General features: G+C 42.0%; 1 protein-coding gene across 1 annotated transcript; it reads right to left on the bottom strand.

Annotated features, from left to right (window-relative positions):
* Positions 1-282: 282 nt before the first annotated feature.
* LOC143942291 (olfactory receptor 5V1-like) lies at positions 283-24,572 on the bottom strand. The gene is made up of 2 exons (XM_077463526.1): positions 24,370-24,572; positions 283-2,957 (listed from the first exon to the last, which is right to left on the bottom strand). The coding sequence occupies exon 2, from the start codon at positions 2,553-2,555 to the stop codon at positions 1,611-1,613; it is 945 nt and encodes a 314-aa protein (XP_077319652.1). The 5' UTR covers positions 2,556-2,957; positions 24,370-24,572; the 3' UTR covers positions 283-1,610.
* Between the last annotated feature and the right edge of the window lie 368 nt (positions 24,573-24,940).

Below are 24,940 nucleotides of genomic sequence, written 5' to 3'. Positions count from 1 at the left end.
CTGTTTGACCCCCAGCCAAAAGGAATCTTCTTGGACCACAGTGTAATCATTACAGGGCCATCCATGTGGTTTTTCCATTATCAGCTCTCTGTTATGGTTTTCCTATGCGGGACAGTAGTTTATACAGACATGTCTATGTATTTATTTAGTCATGTGCTTTATATGTGATTCCAATAAATCGAACTTTTTTTTATCTTTGTGAGACCTATATTTTTCCTATTCGGGGTTTATAGTGGCAACCCTAAAATTCCATCTTTTTTTCTTTTTTGTGTTTTTCATGTTTCCTTTATAAGTTTAACTCACTTCAACATTCGGTTGTGTCAGCGGGAAGTATTGATAGCTTAAAAAAAAACTCTTAGATGGGCATCTTAGTGAGCACAGTATATAGGAATATGGGATATAATTTTTGACATGAGCACACACACACACACACACCCAAATAGGTTGAACTTGATGGACTGATGTCTTTATTCAACCTTAGCAACTATGTAAATATGTAACTAATAAGCTATCTGGAGAATGTTGTGATCAGGCATTGGCCAGCATAAACATTTACTTTGTAAACTAAAATGTTGATATACAGATTACACAATTAAGTAAATCCTGATAGCAGGGGTCACTACCTCCTTGGTTGTGTGTACATGTATTTTTTCGTACAGATAAACCCCCTGTTCCAACCTCTCTGCTTGTGAGCTTCCAGTGCTACAAAATGACCCTTACCACTTTTCCACAGCAAAGGAAAGTGTCTCCTAGTTTTTCCTTTTTATTGATCAACAGGTACCAATTATTCACATCTTCATTTACATTTAATTGAAATCAAGTGTCAGTCCAGGGCAGAAAACCTTTGCTCACCTGATGGGACCCCTAGGGGTGTAGTTGAGAAAGAGACACAGATTCCCCTTGTTCCCTCCCCATTTGTGAGTAGATTAAATGCCTCCAAAGCTTCTGGCCAACCTTAACATAATTCTGATATTAATCTTTCACAAGGTTAAAAAGTCGCTAAAAACAGATATGATAGCTGGAGTTTGGAACTCTATAACCCAAATACAATATACAGTTGTCAGACTAATTGTGTGTAATAGCATATGATCATTATTATTATTATGATTATTGACTGACTACTAAATCAAACCATTAAATCCTTACTGGCTAGGGTGGTTGAAGGATCTAAAATTTACACCAAGACCCTAAAGACTGATACTATAAAAGGATCAGTTGATGCCGAAAAAGGCTGGTGAAAATGCTGGTAATCTACTGAGGGCAGAGTGGTAAGGAGGGAAATGAAGGTAAAAAAATAATTGCACAGCTTCTTTTGTTTGGAAAATTACAGTAGATCCCTGCATTGGACCCTATGTTACACCAATGGGAAAGTTTCCCAATTGACACTGCCAAGAAGAAATATTGCATGGAGACCCCATAAAACTTTTGCAGTGGTGTCTGATGAATTGTAGCTATACCCCTGCTTTAAATATTCATAATAATCATATCAATGATTAAAATCATTACACACCCCAGCTACAGTTTACAAATGCTTAGCACTCTGTGGAGTTGGACCTTACAGTAATTAATCATGTTAACATACTAACAGACAGATACAACATTTTTGATTTTCAATGCAATCTTAAATTCTGATTTCTGAAAAAAATCTTCTTAATAGACCGATTTACCTCTGCATTCCTCAGGGTATATATAAGAGGATTCAAAGCTGGTGTAATAACAGTAACCAGAATAGCACTCATTCTGTCTCGTTCTAGAGAGTTGTCAGTGCTTGGCCCCAGATATGTCACCAGTGCAGTTCCGATGTACAAAAATACAACAGTGAGGTGTGAAGTGCAATTAGAAAAAACTTTTCTTCTATCACGAGAAGACCGGATGTTCAGGACATGGCTTCCAATAAATATATAGGAAATAATGATAAGTGTGAAGGTACTCACAGCGACAAGTGCAAATATAACTGATGTGATGAGTTCATCCAAATGTGTATCTGCACAAGCTAGTTTTAGAACCGGTTTAATATCACAATAAAAATGGCGGATCTGCTTTATGTTACAGTAAGGCAACCTAAATGTTATAATTGTTTGTGATAATGAGTAGAGGAACCCAATGAGCCAACAACTTATGGCCAACTGACTACAAGTTGTTCTTGCCATGATGAGATGATATTGAAGAGGGTTACAAATGGCAACATATCTGTCATATGACATGGAAGTGAGAAGGAGGGCCTCAGTACTTCCCAAGAGATGGTAGAAATATAGCTGAGCATTACAACCAATTATGGATATTCTTTTGTCTCCAATGAGTAAGCCAAATAGCATTTTAGGGACAGTAGTGGTAGAGTAGAAGAAGTCCAGGAAAGCAAGGTTGGCAAGAAAAAAGTACATTGGTTTGTGAAGGGAGTGATCAAGAATAATCAGGGCAAAAATGCTGGCGTTCCCTAATATGTTGAACAGATAACAGAGAAGGAATGTAAAAAAGAGTAAAATCCGAAGCTCCGGGACATCAGTAAGACCTAAAAGAATGAATTCTGCTATAGCAGTGTGATTTAACCTATCCATTCACCAATCTTTAGGAGGAGCTAGAACATTTGCACGAAATCTTTCGCTTAGTGATTACCCAATAAAAGTCTTTAAGTCCTTACTAAAAGTCCTTACTACCTGCACATATAATTTGCTTTTTAGATACTGCAGAGAAAGTGTGCCGTCTCCAAAGCTTGAATGATTGTCATACAGTGAACATTTAGGTTTGTGGACTCATGATCTGCTTATTGGATAATTTTTCTTTTCTTGACCCATACTGTACATTCTCTAAATAAGGAGCATTATGCACCCATCATGTGGACAGAAATATTCCTAAGTTACAGTGGGAGACTGTAAAAAAATTCCCAACATGGAAAATAGATTGTGCATATGACTTCGGTTTCCCAAATATGTTTGTTTCTGTGTGGTCAGGTATATGAACTGAAAAAAATATTTTTTTATTATCCTGTTGAAGGTGAATGCTACCAAAGTACACGTTCCTAATTACCAGTATAAATCTTACTACAACTTTTACATTTATGAACAGAAATATATGAACACAAATGAACATACAGTATGTTCATTGCATTTGGGTTAATTTATGATAATTTGGCTTGATGCACTCTATTATTTTAACACCTTCCCTCCCGGCCTATAGCAGGATGAGAGTCAGGCGATGGCTTTCCCATCCTGACTGGACATTATATCAGGTGGCCACACAGACAATGACTGATCAGTGTACTGGCTCACTGTTGATACCATGTGACCGACATGACCAATTACAGACAAGGCCAATCACAGCCCATCTGTACCATGTGATTAGCTTTGAACAATCACAGCTAATCACAACAAAACAAACTGAATAAATCAGTTTCCTTCAGTAAAGTGCTTGCTTATAGCAATGACATAAACTGCTATAAGCAAACATAATGTGTAAAAAAAAAAAAAAATCCTGATCACTTCTCCAGAGTAGTATAATGTTACTATGGTAACATTGTGTTAAAAAAAAAATCATTAAAAAAAAGGAAAACAATGTAATGAAAAAAAATGTATACATTATCTTATCGTACTGTCAGCAGTCAGTGTCCCTGATCACCGGCACATATGATGATGCTCTACTGCACTAGTGACAGTATGTAAAAAAAAATTGTGAACATGTATTTTTTTCTCATAGTTAAAGAAATTAAAAAATAAAACTTCAAAAACCCTACCATGCCATTTACTAAATACCTCGAACTGTCTACTTTCTTAAAAGGGGTAATTTGGAGTGGAATTTCTACTGTCCTGGCATTTTTGAGCCTCAAGAAATTAATTCTGTCAGTACATCAGGTTTGACTAATTTACATATAAATAGACTCTATAACTTTCCTACAGACTAAAGAATATACACTGATTTGGAGTACTTTCACCAAAGAAATGTAACAGAATATATTTTGGGTTAAATTTATGAAAAACAATTATTTATTTGGATTTTTTTAACAGAAACAAAGAAAAACATGTTTTCTATCTAATTTTTCTGTCTCTTTGTTTTTTTTAGCAAGCAAAAAAAACCCCCAAAAAAACAGTGGGGATTAACTACTTCCCGCAAACCCCCCTCATTGTACGTTGGTAGTTTGATGTAGAATAACAGAGTTATGGTAGCAGATAGCAGCCATATCCCTGGTATTTTCTTCAATGGGCGGACGGTCCGCATTCAGATAAAAGTGGTCTCTGTGGTGGATTCACCACAAGATCACTTTTATCGCTTACCAGAGCTGACGGTAGCAGTGGAGATGATCCAATCTTATCCTCTCAGTAGCATGGAGCCAAGTGAGGGAAAGATGACCCTCACTCGGCTCCATAACATTGGATGATGGAAGCAATGTCAAATGTCATTTCCGCCCCTATGGTCTTAGGGAAAATTATAATTTTTTTAAAAAGAATGTTTTTATTTATTTATTTATTTTAATTGCATTTAATTGTAAATGTGAGATCTGAGATCCCCCAGGTCTCAGATCTCACATTAAAGAGGTCCTGCCATGCATTTTTTTCTATTACAACTTTTATAGGAATAAAAGTGACCCAAAAATACCACCAAAAGAAAGCTCTAATTGTGTGAACAAAATTATAAAAATTTTGTTTGGGAGCAGTGTTGCATGACGGCACACTTGTCATTTAACCACTTCAGCTCCGGACCAATAAACACCTTAAGGACCAGAGGTCTTTTTGCAATTTCGCACTGCGCTGCTTTAACTGGTAATTGCGCGGTCATGCAATATTGCACCCAAACGAAATTTGCGTCCTTTTCTTCCCACAAATAGAGCTTTCTTTTGATGGTATTTGATTGCCTCTGCGATTTTTTTTTTTTGCGATATAAATGGAAAAAGAGCGAAAATTTTAAAAAAAAAAGATATTTTCTTCTTTTTGTTATAAGAAAAATCAAATAAACTAAATTTTAGTCATACATTGAGGGCAAAATTTATTCAGCCACATGTCTTTAGTAAAAAAAATGTCAATAAGCGTATATTTTTTGGTTTGCGCAAAAGTTATAGCGTCTACAAACTAGAGTACATTTTCTGGAATTTACACAGCATTTAATTTATGACTGCCGATCTCATTTCTTGAGGTGCTAAAATGGCAGGGCAGTACAAATCCCCCCCAAATGACCCCATTTTGGAAAGTAGACATCCCAAGGAAATTGCTGATGGGTATGTTGAGCCCATTGAATATTTATTTTTTTTGTCCTAAAGGATTGAATAATGACAAAAAAAAAAAAAATTTACAAAAAGTTGTCACTAAATGATATATTGCTCACACATGCCATGGTTATATGTGGAATTGCACCCCAAAATATATTCCGCTACTTCTCCCGAGTATGGGGATACCACATGTGTGGGACTTTTTTGGAGTCTAGTCGCGCACGGCACCCCGAAAACCAATCACCACCTTCAGGATTTCTAAGGGTGCAAATTTTTGATTTAACTCCTCACTACCTATCACAGTTGCGAAGGCCATAAAATGCCAAAATAGCACAAAACCCCCCCAAATGACCCCATTTTGGAAAGTAGACACCCCAAGCTATTTACTGAGAGGCATGTTGAGTCCATGGAATATTTTATATTTTGCCAAAAGTTGCGGGAATATTACAAACTTTTTTTTTTTTTGCACAAAGTTGTCACTAAATGATATATTGCTCACACATGCTATGGGCAGAAGTCAAATTACACCCCAAAATAAATTCTGCTGCTTCTCCCGAGTACGGGGATACCACATGTGGGGGACTTTTTGGGAGCCTAGCCACGTACGGAACCCCGAAACCAAGCACTGCCTTCCGGATTTAAATATAAAATGCTACCAAAAAACCTGTTAGCGATGGCAGGGATCAGGCCTGACTCTGCGATCGCTGCAGTTATGTGTTTAGTGTTTTGTAAGTGACAGTGATCGATCGATACTGCACTTGGGTGGGCTGGGCAGAGGGGCAAAACGCAGGTGCTAGCAGGTATCTGGGCTGATCCCGCTAACAATGCGTTTTTTTGGAACCCTAAACTGCTGGGGACGCTAGTATAGATCTGATCAGATCAGATATTGATCTGTTCAGATTCTATAGCACTACGGGAGGTGTATGCTTTGCGTGTGGGTGTTAGCGGTACTGGCACTAACCTAGCGCTGCCTGGGGCGACGCAGACCCTGACCCTAAAACCTAATTGATATCACCCGCCGGGTGATCAGGGGGTTAAACCTTTATTGGGTAATAAATGGTGGGTGCCCTGATGCTATAAAAAACAAACTAACCAGAGTCACCCGTAACACTTATACGGTGATCAGTGGTGAAAGGGTTAACTAGGGGCAATCAGGGGGTTCAAATTTTTATTAGGTAGTATATGGGGGTCCCTGGCGCTATATAAAAACCTGACGGGGAACCTAAATAACTAACTGGCTAACCAGCGTCACCAGTGACACTTATACTGTGATCGCTGGTGAAAGGGGGTGAAAGGGTTAACTAGCAGCAATCAGGGGGTTAAAACCATTATTGGGTAGTATATCGGGGTACCTAGCGCTATAAAAACCTGGCGGTGAACCTAAAAAAATAACTAGTTACCTAGCGACACATGCAGCGATCAGAAAAATGATCGCTTAGTGACACTGGCAAAAGGGGGTGAAAGGGTTAACTAGCGGCAATCAGGGGATTAAAACCATTATTGGGTAGTATATCGGGGTACCTAGCGCTATAAAAACCTGGCGGTGAACCTACAAAAATAACTAGCTACCTAGCGACTGTAGCGACACTAATGCAGCGATCAGAAAAACGATCGCTTAGTGACAGTGGCAAAAGGGGGTGAAAGGGTTAACTAGCGGCAATCAGGGGGTTAAAACCATTATTGGGTAGTATATCGGGGTACCTAGCGATATAAAAACCTGGCGGTGAACCTAAAAAAATAACTAGCTACCTAGCGACACATGCAGCGATCAGAAAAATGATCGCTTAGTGACACTGGCAAAAGGGGGTGAAAGGGTTAACTAGCGGCAATCAGGGGGTTAAAACCATTATTGGGTAGTATATCGGGGTACCTAGCGCTATAAAAACCTGGCGGTGAACCTACAAAAATAACTAGCTACCTAGCGACTGTAGCGACACTAATGCAGCGATCAGAAAAACGATCGCTTAGTGACAGTGGCAAAAGGGGGTGAAAGGGTTAACTAGCGGCAATCAGGGGGTTAAAACCATTATTGGGTAGTATATCGGGGTACCTAGCGATATAAAAACCTGGCGGTGAACCTAAAAAAATAACTAGCTACCTAGCGACACATGCAGCGATCAGAAAAATGATCGCTTAGTGACACTGGCAAAAGGGGGTGAAAGGGTTAACTCTAGGGGCAATCAGGGGGTTAAATCTTTATTGGGGGGTGATAGGGGGCTACCCTGGACCTAACACTAACTGTCCTGACAGTTTTTACTGTCACAACTGACACTGAATGCATTGATCACTAAAGAAATGATCAATGCAATCAGTGACACTGTGACTGGGGGGGAGGGGGGGCGGGGGGCGATCGGGGGGGGTTTGTGTGCCTGTGTGTACCTACATGTCAGTGTAGTGTTGGTGCACACTTACTATTAGTCTTCTCCTCGTAGTCTGGTCAAAAAGACCGCCCCGAGGAGAATGACATCACTTCCTCCTTCCTGTGTAAACAATACACAGTGGGAGGAAGCTTCTCATTGGCCAGGAGCGATCCAGAGGGGGTGGCCGAAAACCAACGGCCATCCCCTCATCACGGAGCGCTCCTGGACCGAACCGGACCGTCGTATCCAGCGGGAGGGGGTCTGATCGGACCCCCCACCCGCTGGAAGGCAGGCACGTACATCTACGTGATTGTGCCTGCCTGTGCCATTGTGTTGACGTACATTGGCAATACGGCGGTCCTGAAGTGGTTAAAGTGCAACAGCAGTGAAAGCTGAACATTGTCCTAAGCAGGAAGAGGGTAAAAGTGCCCTTTACTGAAGTGGTTAAAACATATGATGCAAGCTATAGCCGAATGAAAGCCACAGCGTGGACCTGAATTTTCAACCTAATTTGGTTGGTCAGCAGACTGGTTGGTGAGTTGAGCTATGGAATTGTCTTTGTTTTATATGTATATGCCCTCCATGGGCTCCTCACTATGAAGGCCAGCTATGGGTGTGGACAGTGGCCAGTTTTTTGTCACTGTTTGTATATATGGTCCAGGGACACACTGGGCACCTTTGCTGCCATTGTGCTCTTGCTGGGTGTCCAGTGTGCTCCTGTACCTTTAAGGGGGCTTGGGCAGTCTTCAGGCACCTGTTCTACATCTATCCATTCCATGCATGTGCTTCCACTGTGGAGACACTTATAAATTTGTGTTAGGACTGCAAGCAACACAGGGTGCCGTGACAAGGCCTTGCAGCTTTCATATGCGTTTGCAAATGTGTGCTAACTAAACCCCTGCTTTTAACAGATGGTTAGACAGGTTAATTTGGTTGATCAGCAGACTGGTTGGTGAGTTGAGCTATGGAATTGTCTTTGTTTTATCTGAATTTCCAGGAGGGCCATCATATGACGGCCTACCCTTTGCACGCACTGTGATTACTGAGTCACTGAGATCCCGGCCACTTACCACGTGATCAGCTGTCAGCTTACGACAGCTGATCACATGATGTAAACAAAAGCTTGGTAATCGTTTTTTTTCTCCTCATGCTGACAGTGTGAGGAGAAAAAAAAGCCGATCACCTGCTTGTGTGCAAGGGATATCAGTCCTGAAGAGGAAGAGGCAATTCTGCCACATCTGTGCCCACCAAAACCCCCTTCCAGTGCCACCTACTATTGCCAACTGCCAGTGCCAACCAGTACCACCTATCAATGGCCACGAATGCCAGCTATCAATGCCTACAAGTGCCACCTATCAATACACACCAGTGTAGCCAACCAGTGCCAATCAGTGCCCGTTATTGCCACCCATCAGTGCACATCACTGCCACCTATCAGTGCTCATCAGTTCCGCCTCATCAGCATACATCAACGAAGGAAAAAATTACCTGTTTGCAACATTTTAATACAAAATATAAATATTATTTTTTAACAAAAAATAAAAACCACAGAGGTGATCAAATTCCACCAAATACCACCGTACGTGGCTAGGCTCCCAAAAAGTCCCACATATGTGGTATCCTCATACTCAGGAGAAGCAGCAGAATGTATTTTGGGGTGTAATTCCACATATTCCCATGGCGTGTTTGAGAAATATATCATTTAGTGACAACATGGTTCAAAAAAAAAAGTTTGTAATTTTCCTGCAACTTGTGGCAAAATATAAAATATTCCATGGACTCAACATGCCTCTCATCAAATAGCTTAGGGTGTCTACTTTTCAAAATGTGGTTATTTGGGGGGGGGGGGGGGATTGTGCCATCTGGGAATTCCATGGCCTTCAAAACTGTGATAGGCAGTGAGGAGTGAAATCAAAAATGTATGCCCTTAGAAATCCTGAAGGCGATGATTGGTTTTCGAGGTCCCGTACCAGGCTCCCAAAAAAGTCCCACAAATGTGGTATCCTCGTACTCAGGAGAAGCAGCTAAATGTATTTTGGGGTGCAATTCTACATATAACCATGGCATGTGTGAGCAATATATCATTTATATGAAATAAAAAAATACACCCTGCAGGACAAAGTCATAATGAGCTAGCATGCATAGCATACTAGCTCATTATGAATTACTTACCTAAGATCGAAGCCCCTGCATCGGCCCTCATTTGCATCGTCCGACGCCACCATCTATCCCAAAATGACATCCGGGTATCGTGACTCCGATACCTGGAAGTCTCTCCGGGATAGATGGTGGCGTTGGAGGATGCGAATGAGGGCCGATGCAGGGGCTTCGATCTTAGGTAAGTAATTCATAATGAGCTAGTATGCTATGCATGCTAGTTCATTATGCCTTTGTCTTGCAGGGTGTATATATATTTTTTTTTTAGAGGCTTTACTTCCTTTTTAAAGACCTGATTTGAATCCTATTTAAATGCTGTAGGGGTTTAAAATGGACAGTTCATGCAAAGAAATCCACAAACATCTTACAACTGAAGGAATTTGCAGGAAGAGGTCAAACATGTCATTGATCTTAGAGGCTGGTGGGCTGTCATGTAAAACACAAAAAAAAAAGTAATTTCTGCTAATGAAGGCAATTCCAGCTTCTTAGACCAAAGGTGTACTTCCTTTTTCCACAGTACATCATTAGATCTATTGATATTATATGTTTTTTTTATTGTTCTAATAGATTACCTTTTTCCTTGTTAAATCTTTTCATTGAATTTCAAGTGAAAAAAAAAGGGAAGTTTACAGATCATAACAAGCATCATATCATGAGTATCGTAAATTAACAATATAGTTATAATCAGGTATTGATCACATAGATTAGGTATGTTATAAGTGAAAGTATAAGTAACATAGAGATTGTATACTATAATATTATAAGTACTGAACTAAATTAGGAACGAACTATATGAGAGAATTAATGAAATATGCCTCCAGACCACCTGTCCACCCCAAATGGGTTCAAGCTGTGAACAGGTGGGGGCAGATATAATTAAAAAGTAAAACTCTTTTCCTGATTAACTTTAGCTCAGCACAACCAGTATTTAAAGAAAGTTTTGAAGAATAGACCCTCTAAAAGAGAGATCGATTCTCTATGTTGATGAGAAATAAACCAACTTTTTAAATATAAAACATAAATAAAAGAAAAAAAGAAAAAAAGAAGAAGAGGGATGGAAAAGAGAGAAGAAAAGGGATGAGATGAAAACTCTCAAGGTAATGACCTGGTACATGACATAAATCAATAGCACAACAGCGATACACAAGGGTTTTATTGTGGGAACAGCAATGACTGGTCAAAATCAGAAGGAAAGAAATGTTTAACCCATGGTTTAGATTACCTTTTTCTCTTTGATGAATTTTCCGCCTTTTTGAATAGGCAAACATTCAATTTCCCTGGAGTGTACTTACTTTTCCAAATGACTGTATTTTTACAAATAAAAGTTATAATTACCACAAAATAATGAATACAGTTGTAATGCATTTTCAATTTTTTTCTAGCATAGCCAGGTGGGAAAGAATGAAATAGAAGTAAATGCAGGTGACACAGTGGTGTAGTAGGTTGCTGGTTCAAATCCCAGCCACGATACTACCTGCCTGGAGTTTGCACGTTCTCCCTGTGCCTGCGTGGGTTTCCTCTGGGTACTCCAGTTTTCTCCCACACTCCAAAGACATGCTGGTAGTTTAATTGGCTTCTGTCCAAAATCGGCCCAGTATATGAATGGGGACCTTGGATTGTTGGCTCCTTGAGGGTAGGGACTGATGTGAGTGTGAGACGTACAGGGGTAGGGGCAATTGTAGACACTCACTCAGGTTGAACTGGATGGTCTGATGTCTTTATTCAACCTTACTAACATTGTAACTATGAATAGTTACAAAATGATGATGGAATAGAATGAGAAATAATAATAATTAAAATAATACACCTTTAAAAGAGCAATCAAAGTAAAGCTAGGAACAATATACAGTATCACACAAAAGTGAGTACACCCATCAAATTTTTGTAAATAATTTATTATATTCTCAAATGGAAGGTCTCTAACATCCACCAGCTCCGGGATGTCATCATGGAGGAGTGGAAGAGGACTCCAGTGGGAGCCTGTGAAGCTCTGGTGAACTCCATACCCAAGAGGGTTAAGGCAGTGCTGGAAAATAATGGTGGCCACACAAAATATTGACACTTTGGGCACAATTTGGACATTTTCACTTAGGGGTTTACTCACTTTAGTTGCCAATGGTTTAGACATTAATGGCTGTGTGTTGAGTTATTTTGAGGGGACAGAAAATTGACACTGGTAAACAAGCTGTACACTCACTACTTTACATTGTAGCAAAGTGTAATTTGTTCAGTGTTGCCACATAAAAAGATATAAAAAAAATATTTGCAAAGATGTGAGGGGTGTACTCACTTTTGTGAGATACTGTACAAGTATGCTGTCAAAGAAAATGTTCAGACCCTTTTCATACCAGTGTCTGCATTACAATGTAGTGGCTGGTGTGTGTGATGAATGTGATGGGAAGGCTGCAGTGCCGATGGCATCAATTGCTGCACATTGCACTATTCACTTTCTTTTGATTAACTTTATTAAAATGTCACACTAATATTTCATTATGTTGTATCGGCTGGTGCACAGTGTAAGGTGGTGGATTGCGCCAAATAAAAGTACACATCTGCTGTACTTTTTTCAGTTCACACCACTACAATGCAATGGGTAGGAGACAAGCCGTTCTAATTGTTTTGCGGTCAGGTTGCAATTGGACTGTGCTGCCAGGGATGGGCTCAGCCATTCCTTCTCTGAGCTGACCGCTCAGCTGTCAGTTAATTGGCAGCTCCTATCTCTCCACAGTTAATCAGCTGTTGGTGATCCTGCTCTTCAGTCCTGCCTACTTAAGCCATCCAGTCCAGGGGAGCTCTGCCTTCGCCTTGGTCACATCACAAGAAACCATCTCCTGCGTTCCTGTTTAAATACTGGCTTTGCTGACATCCTTTCTGGCTCCAGATCCTGCTTGCTGTTTCACTACTTTGGCTGATTTCTGGCTTGGCTGACCATCTGTTCTGGTTACTGAACTTTGGCTATGTTTTTACTATGTTTGTTCTTTTTACTTTTATTATTAAACAAGTGTGATTTAACTGTACTTCTGTCTCAGTTTGATTTCATGGTTTCTGATACCATCACACACAGTTCCACCACATGTGATGTGAATAGATTCTTAATACCACAAGTACCACTAAACTTATGTTATAGTTCAATTTTTATTAATACCTTCAATTCATTTCCAAGGAAAATGAAAACATTTTTAAAGTAGGCTTGTGGACAAATGGCTTGCATGCCATAAATGGGATCTGTGTTTCTGAAAAATGATGGAATGGTGGTATTTGTAGACACTGATTTATGATATATGATATATGCAAGATGTGGTAGATAGCAAACAGAGCATGCAAAATATTCCTTTCTGTCTCATAGTAGTTACAATGTAAAAATACAGAGCCATATTTTCCAATGCACAAACAGTTGTTCTGGGCTTGTTAACCCTTGTTAATTTAACAACTTCAGCCCCGGAGGGTTTTACACCTTTCCTTACCAGAGCACCTTTTGTGATTCAGCGCTGCGTCGCTTTAACTGACAATTGGGCGGTCGTGCGACGTTGTACCCAAACTAAATTGAAACATGTCGGAGTGATCACTTGTAAACAAACCGGCGTCATGTTATGACGCCGGTCCTCCCTCCCCCTCTCTATACCAATCGGTACAGCGGAGGGGGAAGAGATCGGTGTCAGCAGCGCTGTGGGCTGCATCTGCAGTGCCCACATCGCTGCTCACCAAAATGTAACCCCTCAATTTCCTGCCATTACTCTGCAATACTCTGCAATACCCTGCGACACTCTGCAATACCCTGCAACACTGCAATACCCTGCAACACTCTGCAATACCCTGCAACACTGCAATCCCCTGCAACACTGCAATACCCTGCAATACTCTGCAATACCCTGCAACACTCTGCAATACCCTGCAACACTGCAATACCCTGCAACACTCTGCAATACCCTGAAACACCCGCCAATACCCTGCAACACTCTGCAATGCTCTGCAACACCCGCCAATACCCTGAAACACTCTGCAATGCTCTGCAACACCCACCAATACCCTGCAACACTCTGCAATGCTCTGCAACACCCACCAATACCCTGCAACACTCTGCAATGCTCTGCAACACCCGCCAATAAGCTGCAATGTTCTGCAACGCAATACTCTGCAATGCCATACTCTGAGATACCCAGCCATACTCTGAGATACCCAGCCATACTCAGAGATATCCAGCCATACCCAGCCATAGTCGGTGATACCCTGCAATACCCAGCCATAGACATCCCCCCCTCCCAGCACCCTCCGGTGCTTCTACCGACTCGCCAATACGGTCAAAGCCAGAATCTTTTTTTTTTTTTTCAGGCTTTCCAGCCTAGAGGTGAGATGTGGGATCTTATTGACCCCATATCTCACTGTAAAGAGGACCTGTCATGCCATATTCCTATTACAAGGGATGTTTACATTCCTTGTAATAGGAATAAAAGTGATCAAAAAATGTATTTTTGGGGAAAAAATGTCAAACTAAAATAAATAAAGTAAAAAGAACAATAACATTTTTTTTTTTTTAAAACGCCCCTGTCCCCATGTGCTTGCATGCAGAAGCGAACGCATACGTAAGTCCCGCCCACATATGAAAACGGTTTGCAAACCACACATGTGAGGTATCGCTGCGAACGTTAGAGCAAGAGCAATAAGTCTAGCCCTAAACCTCCTCTGTAACTCAAAACATATAACCAGTAAAAAAAAATGTAATCGTCGCCTATGGGGGAAGTGACGTTTGGCGCCATTCCACGAGCGTGTGCAATTTTGAAGAGTGACATGTTAGGTATCTATTTACTCAGCGTAACTTCATCTTTCACATTATGCAAAAATTGGGCTAACTTTACTGTGTCTTTTTTTTTTTTTAAGCACAAAACTTTTTTTCCCCAAAAAAAGCATTCGAAAAATTGCTGCACAAATACCGTGTGAGATAAAAAGTTGCAACGACCACCATTGTATTCTCCAGGGTGTTTGCTAAAAAAACATATATAATGTTTTGGGATTCTATGTAATTTTCTAGCAAATAAATGATGATTTTTACATGTAGGAGAGAAATGTCAGAATTGTCCTGGGTGCTCCAGAACGCCTGATGGCGCTCCCTGCATGTTGGGCCTCTGTATGTGGCCACACTGTGTAAAAGTTTCACACATGTGGTATCGCCATACTTGGGAGTAATAGCAGAATGTGTTTTGGGGTGTAATTTGTGGTATGCATATGCTGTGTGTGAGAAATAAACTGATAATATGACAATTTTGTGAAAAAAAAAGTAAAAAAAATCTTGATATTGCAAAGAATTGTGGGAAAAAATGACAACTTCAAAAAACTCATCATGCCTCTTACTAAATACCTTGGAATGTCTTCTTTCCAAAAAGGGGTTATTTGGGGGGTATTTGTACTTTTCTGGCATGTTAGGGTCTCAAGGATTGAAATAGGCCGTCAGTACTTCAGGTGTGATCAATTTTCAGATATTGGCACCATAGCTTGTGGACTCTATAACTTTCACAAAGACCAAATAATATCCAACAATTTGTACTTATTTTTACCAAAGATATGTAGTAGTATAAATTTTGGCCAAAATTTATGAAGAAAAAATTACTAATCTGCTAAATTTTATAACAGAAACAAAGAAAAATTCATTTTTTTACAGAATTTTCTGTATTTTTTCTTTTATAGCACAAAAAATAAAAAAACGAGCGGTGATAAAATACCACCAAAAGAAAGCTCCATTTGTGTGAAAAAAAGGACAAAAATTTCATATAGGTCCAGTGTTGCATGACTGAGTAATTGTCATTCAAAATGTGAGAGCACCAAAAGCTGAAAATTGGTCTGGTTATTAAGGGTGTTTAAGTGCCCAGTGGTCAAGTGGTTAAGGAGAATTCCTCCCCTATATAATCCCTCCCATATGGGAGGCACCTCAGTTTTTTCGCCAGTGTCTATGGTGGTTGGTCACGTAAAACTTTAGCTCTGTGCAGGTCCCTGCAGGGGCCTAAAGCCGCGTACACACGGGCGGACTGTATGGCCAACTTAGTCCGTCAGACAATCCGACGGACAGTCCGTCCTACTTTCGAATGAACGGACTTGACCACATGGATGCACAAACAGTCCGTCGAAAGTTTGCGCGATGACGTGTACAGCACGTACGACGGGACTAGAAATAGGAAGTCCAATACACAGCAATGCAACCTTTCGCCGTGTAAATCCTTTCTGAGCATGCGCCATACTTAGTCCGTCGAACTAGCCTACTCACAAGCGGATTGTCCGCTGAAACCAAAGTACGACGGACAATATTACGGAAATTCCGAAATACTTAGTCCGCCAGACTGCACGCTGAAAAAGTCCGCTGAAGCCCACACACGAGCGGACTGTCCGCTGAAATGTGTTTCGATGGACTAAGTTGGCCAGACAGTCCGCCCGTGTGTACGCGGCTTAAGGGCTACAACAAACCGGATCCATACCTCGGGCCGATATTTGACTCCCAAGATGGTATGGTACCCGGGCCTCATCAGCCGAAGAAACGAGGTTTGGCCTGTAAGTCCTCTCCTATTGGAAGACTGGGCTCTGGGAAAACCAGACTTGGTGTAGTGTTTATGCAGAGTGCATGAAATTTTACATGGTCCAGGTAGGAGGCTCTTCCGAGAAAGAGCCCCAGATAAACCTGAAGGTTGGCTAACACTGCCCGCTGTGATGGGTGAAGGCTGGAATTTGTCTGTTTCAGCAATTCCTGCGGCGAGGACAGGTAAGGGAAGTTAATCCTATATATATATATATATATATATAATTATATGACAGATTTCTTCATTTTGAGTAGTTGTATGTCTTACCTGGTTTCCACCACTAGAGGGAGTAATAGCAGCCTGATGCATACTTACATGACTTTCAGTACACATGCTCAGTGAAGCCTGGTTCTCCAGCTGTCTCACGTCTCCACTACAGTCCCTGCCACAACAAGGTAACACAGGGGTCCCACGTAGCTTGGGGGTCCCACGCAGCTCCGGTGGAGTTCTCCTTTCCCCCCTGGATCCCGCGGTCCTCGTGCATGCGCGCCGGCCTAATGGAGGAGGGGAGGAGTGTGGTTGTGAACCGTGCACGTCAGTGTGCATGGCGCTGTACTGCGCAGGCGCCAGGCGGCAGTTTTAAAAGGCCCAGAGCGTCAGGGGGCTGTAATTGGAGACACAGGAGCTGTGGGCAGTAAGCATCCGTGGGGATTGGATCCAGGCAAACCTTAGACACCTACTCAGCATCAGGCTGTACAGTTTAAGCATATATATTTATTGTGAGACTTTAAGCACAACAGTGATTGCACTTGTACTAGTACCTCTGCTTTGTAGCTTAGGACTATGTCTCCTCGTAAGAGGGTCTCGGGGGGGGTAGCAAAGGCACTGGTAAATCACCGCCTAGGTCCAGGGGTTCTAAAAGTACCTGTAAGTTACCATCCCCCCCTGCAAGACTGGAGCCAGCCTCTCAAGACGAGTCAGTGCCCCTGTCAGGTTTTGCAGCCTCTCCTAATGCCCCAGCCCCGGTTTATGTCACTGAGGACTCCCTTAGGGCTACATTGGAGGGTTTTGAAGGGAGAATAATGCATTTTATTTCTGCTTCCCTGAAAGATAGCAGGAAAAGGGGTAGATCCCCTCCCTCTGCTGAAATTTCTCTCTCAGATGATTCTTCTGAAAATGAGGAGAGATCCACGTCTTGGGACAGGGATCATGAGCAGTCGGATGATTCAGAGGAAGAGGAGAGAGTCCCCTCCTCCCAGGCACTCAGAAAACAGGTGCGGTATTATACTGAATTGGTGCGTACCACATTCAGAATGCCTGCCGCTGAAGTCGCTACGTCCTCTGTTTATTCCCTGGGAGTCAGGAAAGCCCCACAGACTGCCTATTCCTTTCCAATTCATCCCTCAATGGAAGAATTGTTGTATGAGGATTGGGGACATCCCGATAAACTGTTTGCTCCTCCTAAAAGGTTTTCTATGCATTATCCTCTGGAGGAAAGTTTCACCAAGAAGTGGGGGGTCCCATCTGTTGATGCGGCTGTTTCTTGCGTGAATAAAAACCTGACTTGTCCCTTGGATAATGCGCAGGTATTTAAAGATCCAACTGATAAAAAGCTGGAAACCTTATTAAAAGCCTCCTTTTTCCATGGCTAGCGCTGTAGTGCAACCTACAGTCGCAGCCGTGGGGTTAAACTGTGGGGGTAGGGTTAAACTGTTTGCTCCTCCTTAAAGGTTTTCTATGCATTATCCTCTGGAGGAAAGTTTCACCAAGAAGTGGGGGTCCCATCTGTTCATGCGGCTGTTTCTTGCGTGAATAAAAACCTGACTTGTCCCTTGGATAATGCGCAGGTATTTAAAGATCCAACTGATAAAAAGCTGGAAACCTTATTAAAAGCCTCCTTTTCCATGGCTAGCGCTGTAGTGCAACCTACAGTCGCAGCCGTGGGGTTGTGTCAGTTCCTCAAGGAACAGGTTAAGCAGATGCTTGGGCTCCTTCCCAGTGAGGAAGTAGAAAATTATGCAGAATTGCCTGATATTCTGTGTTTCATGATTGATGCGATTTTGGATTCTGTCCAACAAGCATCACGTTTGTCTCTCATGTTGGTACAAATGCGAAGGGCCCTATGGCTAAAGAATTGGGCAGCTGAGCTGTCATGCAAGAAGCATTTGATTGGGTTCCCGTTTAAAGGGGAATGTTTGTTTGGAGAAGAGTTAGACAAATTCGTCCAAAAAATCTCAGGAGGTAAATCTACTCTCCTTCCAGTCAAAAGGAGCAAGCGTCCTTCATTTAGGCGTGCTCTCTCTCCCGGAGCATCAAGCTCTAAGCAGTGGTGACGGCCTTCTCAGCCCTCCTCTACAGGAAAGGCTCAGGGCCGAGCCCAGGGGCAGAAAAAGACTTGGGGGCGAAAGCCTGCCAAGCAGAGCCCAAAAGCTTCCTTGTGAAGGGGCGCCCCCGCTCAGCCGAGTGGGGGGAAGGCTCCTGCAGTTTGCAGGAGCCTGGCGGGAAGAGATCCGGGACAAATGGGTGATCTCTTCCGTATCTCTGGGCTACAGGCTAGAGTTTCAGGAGATTCCACCTTCTCGTTTCCTAAGGTCAAGGATCCCCAGGGATCCAGTAAAGCAAAAACCGCTATTTCTGGCCTTAGATCACTTACTATCCCAGGGGGTGATAGTAGAAGTGGACCCAAAAGAACAGGGTTCAGGATTTTACTCGAATCTCTTCACCGTTCCGAAGCCAAATGGAAGTGTCAGACCTATCCTAGATCTGAAGGATCTGAACCGGTTTTTACGCGTCCTTTCCTTCCGAATGCAGTCAATCCGCACTGTAGTCTCCTCCCTGCAAGTTTATGGCATCAATAGACATCAAAGATGCATATCTTCACGTGCCAATTTTTCCCGCACATCAAATATTTCTAAGGTTCGTGGTAGAGCTGCGCCATTTTCAATTTGTGGCCTTGCCGTTCGGGCTTGCTACGGCCCCTCGAGTCTTCACGAAGATTCTGGACCCTCTCTTGGCAAACCTAAGAGCTCAGGGTATAGCCGTCATGGCTTATCTAGACGATTTACTTCTCATGGAGAAAACAGTAGCGTTCCTGAACCGCAGCATAAACGCTAGAACACCTGGAACGCCTAGGTTGGATCATACACCTAGAAAAGTCGTCCCTACAGCCTGCCACCAGGTTGGAATACCTGGGTATGGTCATCGACACCGCTCAGGGCAAGGTGTTTCTTCCAAGGCCAAAAGCCTTGGCCATTGGGGATCTGGTGCGCCTAATTCTGGGCAGGAGGTCATCCCCCATTCGATTATGCATGAGACTGTTAGGGAAAATGGTCACCTCCTTCGAGGCCGTCCCATTTGCCCAGTTCCACTCAAGACCTCTGCAAAGATGCATCCTTGCGGCTTGGAACAGGAAGCCCCAATCCTTGGATCTTCCTATGCGTCTATCCCCAGGGACACGCAAGAGTCTCGTCTGGTGGTTACAAACCAAGAATTTGCTGAAGGACAAAACTTTTCTTCCTCTTCCATGGAAGATGATCACGACAGATGCCAGCCTGACGGGCTGGGGAGCAGTGTTGGAGGAGACGTGCTCGCAGGGGAAATGGTCTGCGATCGAAAGGCTATTGCCCATAAATGTCTTGGAGATCCGGGCAGTTTATATGGCTCTCATAAAGTGGTCTTACAGACTACGAGGTCTCTCTGTTCGGGTTCAGTCCGACAATGCCACAGCAGTGGCTTATATCAATCACCAGGGCAGTACCAGGAGTCTGGTGGCCCAAAAAGAGGTGAATCGCATACTTGTCTGGGCAGGAAAGCATGTTCCGTGTCTTTATGCAGTCTTCATTCCAGGAGTGGAAAATTGGCAGGCGGATTTTCTGAGCCGCCAGCAGTTGTGCCCAGGAGAATGGGCTCTGCACCCCGACGTGTTTCGGGAACATATGTCACAGGTGGGGTACTCCAGACGTAGATCTGTTTGCATCCAGGTTCAACAGGAAACTGGACAATTGCTCAGGGGTCAGATGCTCTGACAGTTCCCTGGGATCAGTACAATCTGATCTATGCCTTCCCCCCGAGCCCGCTTCTGTCGCGGTTCCTGGGAAGAGTCAAGAGGGAGACAAAATCGGTCCTTTTGGTGTCCCCGGCTTGGCCCAGGCGACCATGGTATACAGAGATCATGAAGTTAGCAGTAGGCAGGCCATGGATCCTCCCTCTCCGGCCAGATCTGCTCTCACAGGGTCCAATTTACCATCCTGCTTTACAAAGTCTGAATTTGATGGTTTGGCTGCTGAGACCCACATTCTGAGAGACCGTGGCCTTTCGGGGCCAGTCCTTTCTACTCTGGTCAATGCCAGAAAGCCAGCCTCCAGGCTTATTTATTACAAAATCTGGAGGGCATATGTTTCCTGGTGTGAACTCAGGAAATGGCATCCTAGAAAGTATGTCATTAGCAGGATCTTGGCCTTTCTCCAGTCAGGCCTAGAAATGAAGTTGGCCATAAGCACTATCAAGGTGCAGATTTCGGCCTTGTCAGTGTTTTTTCAGAAGCCACTTGCATCACATTCCCTGGTGCGGGCTTTCATCCAGGGGGCCATGCGGTTAAGACCGCCAGTCAAACCTCCGGTATGCCCATGGGATCTGAATTTGGTTCTCTCGGCTTTGCAGGGGCAACCATTTGAACCTTTACATCTGGCTTCATTAGTTCTCCTGACTAAAAAATTGGTCTTCTTGGTAGCCATATCCATGGCTAGAAGAGTATCAGAGCTAGCAGCTCTCTCCAGCAAGGAGCCTTATCTAATTATTCATAAGGACCGGGTGGTCATGCATCCCAACAGGTCCTTTCTACCTAAGGTGGTTTCGGGATTCCATTTGAATCAAGACGTAATCCTACCATCCTTTTTTCCGGACCCACAGTCCGCAGAAGAAGAATCTTTGCACACTTTGGATGTGGTTAGAGCAATCAGTATATATCTTCAAGCAACTGCTCAGATAAGGAAAACTGATTGCTTGTTTATTTTGCCAGAAGGCCCTAGGAAGGGCCAGGCGGCGTCAAAATCCACTCTCTCAAGGTGGATTAGACAGGTTATTTCTCAGGCCTATAGTGTAAAGGGGAAGATTCCTCCTTTTCAAGTGAAAGCGCACTCTACTAGGGCTGTAAGTGCTTCTTGGGCAGTGCATCACCAGGCCTCCCTGGCTCAGATCTGTAAGGCTGCAACTTGGTCATCAGTCCACACATTCACCAGATTCTATCAGGTGGATGTCAGAGGGCAAGAGGATATCGCCTTCGGGCGCAGTGTACTGCAGGCTGCAGTTTAGGTCCTCCGGTCCCTGGCGGTCTATAATTATGATCTGTGTCTCCCTCCCCTCAATCTGAGCATTGCTTTGGGACATCCCACTATGTAATGAAGCTCCTGTGTCCTGTGATGTATGAAATGGGATTTTTATATACAGCTTACCTGTAAAATCCTTTTCTTGAGAGTACATCACGGGACACGCCCCTCTTGGGTTTTATGTGGTTTCTTATTGCTTTGCTACAAAAATGAGGTGCCTCCCATATGGGAGGGGTTATATAGGGGAGGAATTCTCCTTAATTGGGGTCAACCAGTGTCCAATCACCAGAGGTGCCTATATAACCCACTATGTAATGAAGCTCCTGTGTCCCGTGATGTACTCTCAATAAAAGGATTTTACAGGTAAGCTGTATATAAAAATCCAATTTTTTCCTCGGTTTAGGCCGATATGTGTTCTTCTACATATTTTTGGTAAAAAAAAAAACGTAATAAGCGTATATTAATTGGTTTGCACAAAAGTTATAGCATCTACAAAATAGGGGATGGTTTTATGGCATATTTTTTTTTATTTTTTATTAGTAATGTCGGCGATCTGCGATTTTTTTTTATCGGGACTGCAACATTATGTCAGACAGATTGGACACTTTTGACACTATTTTGGGGCCATTGTCATTTATACAGCGATCAGTGCTATAAAAATGCATTGATTACTGTATAAATGACACTGGCAGGAAAGGGGTTAACCACTAGGGGGGCGGTAAGGGGGTTAAGTGTGTCCTAGGGAGTGATTCTAACTGTGGGGGGGTGGGCTTCAACACACATGACAGTGATCACTACTCTGAAGCCAATCCAGTCCCAGCATCAGCTGTCACCTGCAGCTTCAGTGTGGAGGCGGGTGCAGGAGAGGCAGCCGACAACGGAATCCCCATAGTAACTCTATGGGTGACGTCACTTCACAACCATTTCACAGCTGTTTTTTGGTAATGTCCTGCACACAGCTTCTGCTGCTGGAAATTGGACCAGATCGGCTGCAGAATAGGTAAGTACAGCAATTTTTGCTTTACAGGGTTGGGTAGATTAGGTTTAGAATGTGGCAGAGAGCAGGTTTAGAGTTTGTTTTTGCCTGGACTTACACTTTAAGATATAAAAATGGGACTTTACAGATAAGAGATTTGGGACAAAGAGACATATTGAATAGGAAAAAGAAGATTTTTAGGGACTTTAAGGAAGCCAAGACCTGGTAAGGTCACGTATTTCCATCCCTATGGGACTTTACATGAACTGGTAGGATCATGTATTTCCATCCCTGTTGAGTCAAAATGAAGAGGACAAGAAAGGTGGGACTTTATGTGAACCACATGATAGCGAAGGAGTGATTTAGTTAAACAAAAGGAATTTTATTCATATAGCAATGTACACATATGTACATAAATTGTTAGTATCAAGTAAAGGTGTAACGTGGTAACAACAATAACCATAATATAATTATATTATTATGATAACAGGGATATCTTGAGATATAACCACTGGCATCAATGGTAAAATGATAAACATAATGATGGACAACAAACAATTTAATAACAATAGTATCTCAATTAAGACCGTAATAAAATTCCATAGTTAAACATGGACAAGCTTGAATAAAATCATAATTACGAGGTAAAGCCTGCAGGTCCTATGGCCTCACTGGACCTGGAAAGGTAAGTATCATATAGTAGCTTAAAAATAGGTGTAGATGGGTGGAAACACGACATCAAGTAGCTCTACGCATTTTATGGCTGATACACCACTCATCTGGAGCATGCATGTGAAAATCTAAAAATAAAAAATATGAAAATGATCAATAATCATTGAAGGCATGAGCCTGGGTAAAGTGACAACCCCAGCAGCACTGAAGTGCAGACTTACTGATTAGAATTGGCTAGCCAATGATGCGGCGGTGAGGTGCCAAAAGCATCCGGGATAACCTCCAACCGGGGGCCATGGAGGACAGCCCAACCGGGGCGACCCAAACAGGCAGTCAACAGGGCGGGCAAGGGACCACAAGGAATCACTGTTAAGAGTGAAAAAAGATCAAGATTGAACTTAGGAGTCACTTAGGGTGACTGATTGTGAGAATGTGGAAAAAGAGACCTGTGCCGGTGAAGAGAAAAATAATAATTGACAGCTGGCAGTCGTAGGCTGCCAGAGAAGTTGGTGACAGAGAACCAAAGTGGAATTCTATTATGGTCTTAATTGAGATACTATTGTTATTAAATTGTTTATTGTCCATCATTATGTTTATTATTTTACTTTACCCCTGCTCATGCCTTCAATAATTATTGATCATTTTCATATTTTTTATTTTTAGATTTCGATTTTCACGTTCATGCTCCTGATGAGTGGCGTATCAGCCACAAAATGCGTAGAGCTACTTGATGCCGTGTTTCCACCCATCCACACCTATTTTTAAGCTACTATATGATACTTACCTTTCCAGGTCCAGTGAGGCTATATGTCCTGTAAGCTTTATCTTGTAATTATGATTTTATTCAAGCTCCATGTTTAACTGTTGAATTTTATTACGGTCTTAATTGAGATACTATTGTTATTAAATTGTTTATTGTCCATCATTATTTTTATCATTTTACCATTGATGCCAGTGGTTATATCTCGAGATATCCCTGTTATCATTATGGTTAACACATTGCTCATTTTGAATGCAAAGCTCAATCATTATGGAGAATTTGTAAAATTTTTAAAATTCTAATTTTCATATTGCAATGACTGGGGGATTTATTGCAAGAAGACAAAGGGATTAGTCTAATTTGTGAATGACGTTATGCTACCACAACAGACAAAGATACATAATACAAATAATAAAGAATACTTACAAGGATTTGTACTAAAATAAAATGTAGAAATATTGAAGTTGGAAAAGATGTAGCCATTTCTATATTTGCCTGTGTTCTTTTTTTTTTTAAGACAACACTGAAGAAAAGCTTAGGTAATATAAAAGCCATTATAATGAAAAATGTAAACTACAATCTAATGAATTTGCCATCGTCATCCTCACTGAAATCTAACATATTACTCATCTTCATCATAGTTTTCCAGGAAGCTGCTCGGTTATATTTTATAGAGCAATGGCAACTTGGGAATTTATCTCTCTCAAAGCTCCCTGGTCAATTAGAGAGGTAAGAATTCAATAAGCAAGTGTTATGGGAATAAATATCATAAGGATTATTTTTATAAGAGTTATACATAGAACTAAAGACCAATCAGAGGACAAGAATTAATTAGAGCTCCTAATAGAACACTATAAAGAGCAAATTATATAACATCATAAAATCATCTAATTTATATAATTCATGTAGAAATGTATAAACAGCTGACTCTCCTGTTTACAGAGCCTTTCTGTTATTGATATACTGTATATTTACAAATCAAATAAGAGATGAAGTC

This window comes from Lithobates pipiens, unplaced genomic scaffold (genome assembly GCF_037356315.1).
Source record: "Lithobates pipiens isolate NorthernLeopardFrog02 unplaced genomic scaffold, aLitPip1_a1.2 Scaffold_30, whole genome shotgun sequence".
NCBI classification, from domain to species: domain Eukaryota; kingdom Metazoa; phylum Chordata; class Amphibia; order Anura; family Ranidae; genus Lithobates; species Lithobates pipiens.
Note: the sequence above shows the minus strand (reverse complement) of the source record. Positions and strands in the feature narration are given on the sequence as shown.